This window comes from Charadrius vociferus, unplaced genomic scaffold (assembly GCF_000708025.1).
Source record: "Charadrius vociferus isolate BGI_N301 unplaced genomic scaffold, ASM70802v2 scaffold1125, whole genome shotgun sequence".
In the NCBI taxonomy this organism is placed as follows: Eukaryota; Metazoa; Chordata; class Aves; order Charadriiformes; family Charadriidae; genus Charadrius; species Charadrius vociferus.
The window spans coordinates 18,217-28,970 of record NW_009648274.1 but is presented as its reverse complement, the minus strand read 5'-3'; the positions used below and the strand labels follow the sequence as shown (position 1 = coordinate 28,970).

Sequence of the window (10,754 nt, the reverse complement as noted above, 5' to 3'; positions counted from 1 at the left end):
CGGTGGGCAAATGAGCCACGGGGAAGCCCACAGAAGTTTGGGTCTGAAAAACAAACAACAGCTGGAAATGATGAAAACTCGTGCTGTCATCTCAGGAACCAGCTGCTGTCGTGCGTTTGGACACCGTGCTGGTGTGTGACCAGCTCAGAGGTCTCATCCGGGCCGTGGGCTGTGATGTTCAGGACGTGGCAAGGTTTCATGGCTAATCATGGTGCCTGAGGCACGGGAAAATCGTGGCTGTGGGGCCAAAGGGAGGGTTAGATGGGGCTTGACTGGTCTGGACTGGATTGAACTGGGCTAGGCTGGGCTGGGCTGGACTGAGCTGTACCGGGATGAGTTGGGGTGGGGTGGACTGCATGGAGGATGCTCTGCCAGTGGGTACTTATCAGGAGGGGGGCTCCGAGGCCCCTCCACACGAGCGGGTCCCGTGGCTCGCAGGGGACGGAGCTCCACAAACAGCGTGACCGCAGGGCGAGCACAGAAGGCTCCCGTGGCTCTCCCACGAGGGGATGTGAAGAAGCCGTGTTGGAGCTGCTCGTTCGCGCGCTCCCGGTTCTGCCAGAGGACAGATGACTGGCAAAGCAATATTAATTTTGCAGGGAGGCCACTAATGTGTCCTGTCTCCCCTTTGCCCCAGGCAGCGAGCGTTCCCTGCGCTGATTAAGCGTGAGAACGCTCTCTGTAGGCATCGTTCAGAAAAACCATTTCAATTAGCAGCTAAGATAGATGGCGCAGGAAATTGGGTGGTTATTTCCAGATATTTACAATGAATCACCTCCTTGTAGGAAGGGGGCACACGGCACTGTGCTGAAGGGGCTGGGGATCACAATTACGCTCCTCTGGCGCAGTTACACATAGAGGAGTTTGCTTTTATGGTTTGGTGATTAAATTTTGCAGGATGAATTTTTGCACTGGGGGAAACTGCTGAAATTGTAAAGGGGAAACAACGTGGGGAGGGATTGCATCAGCTCCCAGCGGCTACGTGCAGCCTTGGCATCTAATCCACGTTTCTAGGTGCCTCCAAAAGCCAGCTGGAGTCTTTTCTGCTCCCTCCTGAGCACCTGGGTGAGGAGGGATGAGTCCCAGAGCAGGTAGCAGTGGGTGTCCCTCCTGGTTTCCCTCGCATGAAGTTGCCTCCTCCTGCCTCTGTCCCCTTGGAGCTCCTCTACTCCAGGACCTGAACTCTCATCTCTTCTCCCTTTCATGGGGGTTTGCACGTGCCGTGATCTGCTGCTGTTCAACATGTGCCATGCGCCATATGTGGCCAAAGCAGTGATGATTTAGCCGAGAAACCGTGCTCAAAGGGGCATCCTGCTCCCAGGGCTTGACCTGAACATGGTCCGGGGGTGGCTGGGAATGGCCAGATCCTTCTTGCCGGGGCGCTGGGAGGAGCTCATCCTGGGAGCTCAGGCTGGGCCAAGAGCTGGGGGGATTTGGTGGCGTGACCAAGTATATTTATTTGCAGATCGTTTTTCACTTGCTGCCCTCCTTCTGACAGGGGCCCGGACCCTGTTATTGCTGCATCGTTTAGCTTTGAGGATGTCCCTCAACGCTGGGGGTGGATAACACACCTATGGTCAGTCTGTCATGGTGGTGGCCACCAACCATCTGATGCTAGCTCTTCCCACAAATCGCTTCTCGCCAGCCCAGGCTCCAAGGCGCCTGTTGCCTTTCTCCAGAGTGGGGAAAACACATCCTTCAAGTTTGTTCCTGCAGCTGTGACCCACAGAGGTGGGGAGGACGTGCAGGCGGCGGGCGGCAGCAGCCAGAGCCGGTGACGCACGCTCGTCCTCTGGGAGCTTGCGTGGGACTGCTGGGCGGCAATGCTGTGCTTGGGTTCCTGGTTCAGGTCCAGGAGTGTAGTCAGGTTCCTGGAGAGCTCCCAGAGCCCGGGCGCCTTTCCCTCGGAGCTGGGTGCGACTCCGTGCGAGCCTGGCAGCCCTCTGCATCCCGGCGAGCTGCACCGCTGCTTGAGCCCGGGGTGGGAAAGGAGCACGGGGGGCTGCAGTGAGATTTTGCAGCCCCTTGGACATCTTCATGGCCAGCTGTGCCCTCAGCATCTCTTTGATGCACAGTCCCTCGTCCTGGGTGCCGGGGCGTGCTTGCCCCGCAGGGATGCTGTGATTGCTTCAGAGCATCTCAGGCTGCCAGGACCCATGGGTGTGGGACAGACACGGCCACGCTGTGGACAGACAGGGGTCTGGGATGTCTTGGAGGGGCAGTGGTGCGTGTTGCCCTGGGGATTAGAGGAGCTTTTTGTGGGGGGAACGCAGAGATCCAGGAGCTGCAGCCTGGGGATGGGCAGGCTCAGCCCCGCGCTCTCCCACGGTCTGGCTTTCCCAGGCAGGCAGCTCACGAAACTTCTCTCGTCTCCAATTGCTGTGCTCCACCTTTTATTATAATTGATTCTGCATCGCCATAGGAACCCGCTCCAGCGTGAGTGAAGAGCAGCTGCCTTCCCTGCGCGCTCTCCAGGAGAGAGGCGGCTGCTCCTTCCCTCGAGATGGCAAGTGATGGAGCCGGGAGCCCGTGCCAGCCAGGTAACCCCCGTGCCCCATCCCCTCTGGAGCGCTCACGCTATGGGGAGCAGAGCCCGGGAGTGCAAGGGGGGGTAGCCGCCAGAGACACCCCCCCTACCCCTCGCGGTGGTGGGCTGAGGAGATGGGGCTGGCTCCGTTGGTCTGGTGCTGGGGTCCGGTGTATCTTCTGCTGGTGGTTGCCACGTCTGGCTGGAGAGGGCAGGAGGTTGGGCTTTGGGGTGGGACGAGTGGGAGCGACGTTTCCTGGGGGTTTTGTTTCCTTCGTGAGTGGCTTGGTTTGGCAGTGGTGGGTTTTCCATGTGAGCTGGGATGACCGTGGAGAGGAGGCGCGTGAAGGGTGGCTTGGCCGGGCTTCCTGTGCTCCCCCGGCAGAGCAGGCATCACCGAGCCTGGGATGTGGGGACAAGCGTCTCTGCTTAGTGGGGCCGGGCTAAACCTCCCCATTGGCTGAAGGATTGCCCCCTTCACTTCCAAAAAAACGGGGATGGGACATCCCTCACACTCAGTGTCTCACGCTCCTGCCGTGGCCTGATCTGCTCGGTTCTCCTCTCCGTGTCTGTGGTCGGCTCATCTTCCACTAACATGGCTGCAATCCTGCTCAGCGGAGCTGCCTTGCTGGGAGAGCCCTGCCACGGTGGCTGCATGGGTTTGGAGATGTGGTGGTGGAGAAGCTGCATGGGTTTGGAGATGTGGTGGTGGAGAAGCTGCATGGGTTTGGAGAAGTGGTGGAGAAGGCGGCCATTCCGTTAGCCATGGGCTGGTTTAGCGGAAGACTGGCCAAGCTCTTACATCAGGGCTGGGGGTGCAGATGTGCCGGGCTGGGCTGGGGTCCAGCCTGTCCTGCCATTCCTTGTGGTGGAAGGTGCTTGAAGAGAGATGTTGCGCGCAGGCTTTAGAGCGTGAGGGGACGCCTGCCTACATCAGACCAACTGGGGGATCCTGCTGAGGCTTGCGACCTTCCTTGGCCATGGGTCAAGCTGGTCCAGACCCATGGCAGGGTTTCTCCTGGGCTCCATATGTCCTTGTCCGTCCACATGCTGAGCCCTGTCAGGCCCAGGTGATGGAGAGGGGCTGAGAGGGTCCGTGAAGGCGCCCCCATCATCCCACTGTAGGTACGAGGCATTGACAGAGAGGGATCCCAGCCCTGAGCTGTGGTACCTTGGCACTGCCTGTCCTGGGCAGCTACCTGGGTTTTGCCTCTAGGGCCACGGTGAGATACCCGAGGGTGGTTCAGTCACAGCCAGGCTGAGGGCAGGGGGGTCTCAGCATCCCTCCTGGGGCACAGCATTGTCCATACAACGTCTGTACCCACCTTGGCGGGGACAGGAGGGTCTCTCCCTGCCAGGGATGTTCAGTGGAGGGTGCCCGGGTTAAGGTTCAGGTGTCTCCCTGGGAGCGGTAAGAGGGAGGATGGGAAGGCGAAGTTGCACCCACTGCTCTCCCGGCAGACTGGACTCCTGAAATGGGAAAAACTTTGTTCCTGCTGGGCCTGGCTGTCTGCTGAGGAAGGCCAGAGGAGATGGCCCCCGCCCGAGCCCTGTGCCCGCAGCCGGCGGCAAAGACAGGAGCGGATTTCCAGGGGGAACGCAGCGATTTGGCTTTGGGATGCAGAGGGACGGGAAGACAGAAACACGTCTGGGTAGTCCCGGCCCCGTTTGCCCACAGGTCCGGGGTGCATCCCCGAAAGCGGCTGGGGAACACTTGGCCCTGCGTTCTCAGCGTCTGCCGTGAGGTTCCCAAAACCCTTTTTATGTGGGGCAGAAACACCCCTGAGGCCACAGCGCAGCTCCTCGCGCCGGGGGGCTCCGCATCCTCTTGGAAGTTCAGCTTCCCCCGGCAGAGCCTCCGGTGGTGCCTACGCTGGCACTAGCCCCCCCCCACCCCCCCGCCCGTCCCTCCCACCTAACAGTGCCAAACGCAAGGGCGCGCGGGCCGGAGAGGTGTCCGGCTGCCCCCGTCCCAGCGGGGACGAGCGGACCCGCCTCGGACAAGACGGACCCTTGGCTTTGGGAAGGACGGAGGGAGCCCCACCAGCCCGGCTGCACTCGCAAGTAAAGCCTTTCCCCATCCCTAAGGCCCTCAGCTCCTAGAAATCCTCCTGCTCAGGCAGAAACGTGTTCGCCTGCCATCCTCGCGAGGGCGTTTGCTTTCCTGTCAGCTCCCCGGCGATGGCGTTCGCTGTCTGGTTGCAACAGGCGGTTGTGCACCATGGGCGGCGATGCGATGAATATTAACCGAAGGGGAACCCACTTCTCCGGGTCCTGCCAGAGCCCGGGCTCCTACGGGGCAGCAGAAGCCCTCACAGCCCTTTGCCGGAGCCCCGCGGTAGCGCCTGTGCCACGCTGCTCCCTCTGCCCTCCTCATTTTGGCCATGGAACCGTCTTTGTTAGACCTTCCCAGGACCCCGGATGCATCCATTTTTTGGGGGGATTTTTTTTTTCTTTCTTTTTTTTTTTCTCCCAGATGTCGCAAATGCGTTCATACGGGGAGCACCGTTCGGGTCGTGCTTTTCGAAGCAGGGTTGTTTTAGCACCGTCCTAATGAATTTGCTCCAGTCCTTGTTCCGTGCGCGGGCATTTCATGCTGGTCGCTACGAAAGCCTCGTTTGGATTTAAGCATTTTAGCCCCTCCTAGCTCTCCTCCATCAAAACGATCTCCGCTTTCTCCTTTTAAGACATTAGGCTCGTTTCTCATTGTTATATAATTGTGAATGTCTATTTTTGGTTATGAAAGTACTAAGTTGGGTGTGTTTAAGTGTGTAAACTGAGTAATTCCCTGTTTTGTTGGACTGCGTCCACGCCACTGTGCGATTAAACCCCGCTCCACCGCGGCTCCTGTCCTGTCATCTTCCAGTTTCATTCTTGGAGCAGATGGAGCCTTCCTGGGGCAATTCTGCTTCGTTGTGCAAATCCTGTGGGTCTTTTTTTTTTTCCCCCTTCCTGCTGATAAACCGCCCACCGTTCGCTGCGAGGTGTGGCACAGCTGACTTAACCTCTCGGCAGCCAAATTTACCCGTGACCTGGGGGGGCTGTCTCACCTCTGGGACCCCGGATCCAGAGCTGGGCTCCCCTCTCTCCCTCTCCCCCGCGCACCGGCGGCACGGAGCACGGACCGGGCACCAACGCAGAGCGAAGCACGGCTACGCCATGGCTCCCGGCCTCGTCTTCTGTTTGCTGGTGGGAGTAAACTGTGTGAAGGAGGAACAGATCACAGAATCATGGTTTAGGTTGGAAAGGACCTTGAAGATCATCGAGTTCCAACCCCCCTGCCATAGGCAGGGACACCTCCCACCAGCCCAGGTTGGCCAAGGCCACGTCCAGCCTGGCCTTCAACACCTCCAGGGATGGGGCCTCAACAACCTCTCTGGGCAACCTGGGCCAGTGCCTCACCACCCTTAAAGTGAAAAACTTCTTCCTAATGTTTAATCTAAACCTGCCCTCTTCCAGTTTGAAGCCATTCCCCCTCGTCCTGTCACTACATGCCCCAGTAAAAAGTCCCTCCCCAGCTCTCCTGGAGCCCCTTTAGGCACTGGAAGGCCGCAATAAGATCTCCCTGGAGCCTTCTCTTCTCCAGGCTGATTTTTTTTTTTTTTTTGAGCAAGGTTACTCCACTGGGAATTGGAAGTAAGCAAGACCCAAAATGTTAGTATCCAGAAATTGCTTTCCGGCTGACACAGAAGACATTCTCCAGCTGCTTTCCCTAATTAGGCTCTGATTCTGCTTTGCACACTTAGAATCATAGGATAGTTTGGGTGGGAAGGGACTGTTAAAGGCCATCCTAGTCCAACCCCTGCCATGAGCAGGGACATCTTCAACTCGATCCCATTCCTCCAAGCCCCTTCCAACCTGGCCTTGAACACCTCCAGGGATGGGGCAGTCACAGCTTCTCGGGGCAACCTGCCCCAGGGGCTCACCGCCCCACAGTGAAACATTTCTTCCTTCTATCCAGTCTGCATCTCCCCTCCTTCAGTTTAAAGCCATCACCACTTTCTCCATCTTTCTTACATATCCCCTTTGGACATTGCGAATCGGCAGTAAGGTCTCCCCGGAGACTTCTCTTCTCCAGGCTCTTGTGCTTTCCCATCCTCTACCTACCTCTGGGTCTTGACTCCTTGACAAAAACCTGCACGGACTGAAAGGGTGGAATAAGCCGGCGCTGGCAGAAGTGTCTGGGTGTAGTCCAGAGAGCCGGCTGAGTCATGCCGCTGCCGTGCAGCCCCATCCCTGCTGAGAGCCCATAACCTCCCTTCGCTGCCCACTCAGCTTCTCAGCTCTGAGGTGTCTGCAGCGGGGAGGGTGAGCCCTCCATTCCAGATGGCATTCTGCGTCGGTAAACATTGCTCCGTACTTTTTTTTTTTTTTTTTTTAATAAATATCTCATTAGATCTTCACCATTCCCAAATTAACATTTAATTTGTGTTTCGTACCCAGAAGAATCTCACCACAGCGATCCTCTTCCTTTGTGAGTTCTGTCCCTATTAAGCCATTTCCTTGCTCGTGTATTCTTTTTAGTTACTAAGGGAACATGAATCTTAATAAAACTCCATCAAATGTTCCTTAAATAACAGCTGCCTTCATTTAACTGTCTTACCAGCTTTTTTTTTTTTTTTTTTCTCTGCTCAAAATTCCCGGGAAATTAAGATCTGATTCTTCACGCAGTAATGAAAAAGCGACACATCCCAAACGTGAGGGAAATCCTTTATCCTGTGTACTGTAGGAAATAATACCAGGGATACTATTTAGTAGAAAATCTTGTATTTTGTCCTGAATGCGCCTGTTCCTCCCTGCGCTTTTGATGTGAATCAGTTGGGCGTCTCTAGATACGCGATTTGTGCTTGGGTCACTTAATGGCAGCGGGGCCTGTCCTGAGCATCTCTGGCACCGAGAAGCATGAAGGGGGATTTTCTTAACCCAGCTGTGTCCGTGGGAAGCACGAATCCCCCCTGCGCCCAGAGAAGCGCAGCGGGGAGGCAGCGGTGCCCCGGCAGAGCTTTCGAAGCCCAGGGGGTTCCCGAGGGCTCTGCGAGGAGGTGGAGGGTGTAGAACACTGCGCCCATCCCCGGAGACTTCCGTGGGGAGGAGCATCTCGCGGGATGCTCTGTCCCATCAATGCTCCTCCATGGGTGGGTGTTCTTCCCCTAGATAGGACCGAGCGGAGCCATCACCTGCTGGCTGGGGAGGGGAGACCCAACCTCTCTCTGCCCAGGTGGAAGCTCCTCCAGCTCAGTACAGTCATCCCCATCCTCCTGCCCTCCACACCAAGCGAGCTGCACCAGGGGAGGTTTAGGGTGGCTATTAGGAAAAAATTCTTCACTGAAAGGGTTTTCGAGCATTGGAATGGGCTGAGCAAGGAAGTGGTGGAGTCACCATCCCTGGAGAGGTTTAACAGATGTGCTTAGGGACATGGTTTAGTGGTGGACTTGGCAGTGTTGTGTTTACAATTGGACTCGATGATCTTAAAGGTCTTTCCCAACCTAAATGATTCTATGACGCGGTACCGGTGCCATGGGAACCTGATTTGACTTATCCCTGCATCCCATGCTCCGTTGGGGATATATGGGAGGGGTGATAAACGCCAGCACGATGGATGCTTGACAATCTGAGGGACTTCTGGATGAAGTCACATTAGGGGTGGCCAACATCCTCTTAACCTGATGTGGGATGCCGGTACAGTTTTCCTTTGCGGGGCTGCACTGGGTACTTCCCCACAATAGTGTAACTATGACAAAGTAGGGCAAAGCCCCCGCTCAGCCCCAGAGGACACCTGGAACCTCAGCAGCTCACTGGGAAGCTGTTATTAGTGGAAGTGCCAAAACAGCTGTTTTGGGGTGGTCAGTGTTTGGGGGTTCAGCGATACCCTTGCCAAATATTGATGCAGGGACGCCCGCTGAGGACTCGCCACCCCCATGAGCAGGGGTAGTATGGTGGCGTTTTGTCCCAAGTGAGGGCAGGGCTCGATTGCCCGGTGCTGTACAGATGGAGAGAACATCCCATGTCTGGTCCAGACATGAGCGACGTGTCTGCGAAAGGAGAGTACCAAATACTGGGGGTGAAAAGCCAGAGAGCAGCTGTGCTCACCTTGTTGCTGCTCTTGCCCTTTATTTTGCTGCTGTTACATGGAATTATTTTTAAAGCCTGCAAGCACCGGTCCTCGTGGTGTCCCAGGATAAAGGAAAGTGAGGAGGTTCTCTGCGTGATGCAGAGCCATGCTGAACCTGCTCTGGTTTGTGTCTGGGCGCCTTGGCCTTGGGACCGGGCTCTGCCTTTTACTTTCCCACTGCTATCGCCCCCAGACAGAGATGGCATCGCTGCCTGCGAGGGCGGGAGATGATTCGGCTGTTTCCTGATATCTCCTAGTGGGGCTTTTTTTTTTTTTCCTTTTTTTTTTTTTTCTCTGGAGTCTCCACAGCGCTCAGGCTCCAGGATGCTGCAAGGGGAGGTTGGTGTGAATGTTCTCCTTGGTGAAGTCCATCCAGTGCTGGTCTGACAAGAGACACTGAGAACCTTGTGGTGTTTTGCTGTGACTCCTGGTGACTGTGGTCCTTTTAACCTCTTTTGCTATCTTTGTCCTTCTGCTTTGCATCCCTAGCCCAAGAAAGCTGGACCCTGGAGACCTTTCCTCAGTGACGTGGCGGTTTGGACACAGCCTTCTCCTCCTTCTGCTGCACGAGCAATGTTAGTGTCCCCATGCGGCTGCAGTGAGGTAGGTGCCCACCTTCTCCACCAAGACTCAGCTCCTTCTACACCTGGTGCAAACCCAAAGGCGGTCATTGTGCCGACGGGACTACAGCAGCAGGACACGTGTCCCTCAAGGAGAGTGGGCAAACTCTAAGCTTGTGCCCATGTTGGGAGAACTTCAAGGCCAGAGTCCTGAAGCCCCGAGAAGGCCACTCCGACTCCACAGCTGAGGTCCTCTTCAGTGTGAATTTTCCTATGATCCAGGGCACCTGGTCCAGAAGGGTCCTGCAGCACTCGGCTTGGCAGGTGGACATCCTCTCTAGAGGATTGCTGGGGACTTATGATCGGAGAGGCAAGCTCTGCCCCAGTGCCCTGGACTGCCCTCTCATCCCAGTGTGGCCAACAGGGTGAGGGAGGTCATCCTCCCCCTCTGCTCTGCCCCGGTGAGGCCACATCTGGAGTGCTGTGTCCAGTTTGGGGCTCCCTGGGTCAAGAAGGACAGGGAACTGCTGGAGAGGGTCCAGCAAAGGGCTACAAAGGTGATGAGGGGATCAGAACATCTCTCTCTGAGGGACTTGGGTCTCTTTAGTCTGGAGAAAAGAAGATTGAGGGGGGATCTTATCGCTGCTGATAAATCCTTACAGGGAGGGTGCCGGGGGGATGGGAACAGTCTTTTCTCAGTAGTGCCCAGTGACAGGACAAGAGGGAACAGGCACAAACGTGACCATCGGCAGTTCCATCTCCACCTGAGGAGGGCCTTCTCTGCTGTGAGGGCGGCAGAGCAGTGGCACAGGCTGCCCAGAGAGGTGGGGGAGTCTCCCCCTCTGGAGCCATCCCAAACCCGCCTGGACGCCGTCCTGTGCCACTGCTGGAGGTGCCCCTGCTCTGGCGGGGGTGGCACTGGGGGAGCTTCAGAGGGCCCTTCCAACCCTCACCAGTCTGGGATTCTGTGATGCCATGCCATTGTGCCCCTCTCGAGTGGCTTCTAGAGCTTGCTAGAAAACCAGGGATCCTCTTGTGAGGTTCCCTGCCCTTTCCTCCTCCCGGTTATTAAGCAGTGTTGCTGTAGCCCGTGGCCAGTTTCTCCTCCCTCACCGTCTCTGCTTTCCCCTCCAGGAGCTCTCGGCCTGGGCAGGAGCGAATCCCCAGCTCGCCGTAGCAGCGCTGGTGGCTATGGAGTAACGCGTGCCCTGGGTGCGTGGGCACGGCGGGAGGCTGAAGCCGGCTGCCCGGGCACTGGGGCGGCCGAATGCGCCCTGCCCACACGCTCCTCGCCTCTGCCATGAATGATGCATCGACGATGGATTATGAACTGCTCTCCCCCTCCTTGGTTGAGCACCCAGCCGGCGCTGCGGGTATGGATGCTGAGCAGAAAACCGTCTTTGCCTTTGTCATCTTCCTCCTGGTCTTCTTGGTGATGCTGATGGTGCGCTGCTTTCGCATCCTGCTGGACCCCTACAGCCGCATGCCCGCCTCCTCCTGGACCGACCACAAGGAGGGGTTGGAGAGGGGCCAGTTTGACTACGCCTTGGTGTAG

The 10,754-nt window shown here is 57.0% G+C and overlaps 1 protein-coding gene across 1 annotated transcript; it reads left to right on the top strand.

Moving 5' to 3' along the window:
- Nucleotides 1-10,499: 10,499 nt before the first annotated feature.
- On the top strand, nucleotides 10,500-10,754 carry CTXN1 (cortexin 1). The gene has a single exon (XM_009884516.1). The coding sequence runs from the start codon at nucleotides 10,500-10,502 to the stop codon at nucleotides 10,752-10,754; it is 255 nt and encodes an 84-aa protein (XP_009882818.1).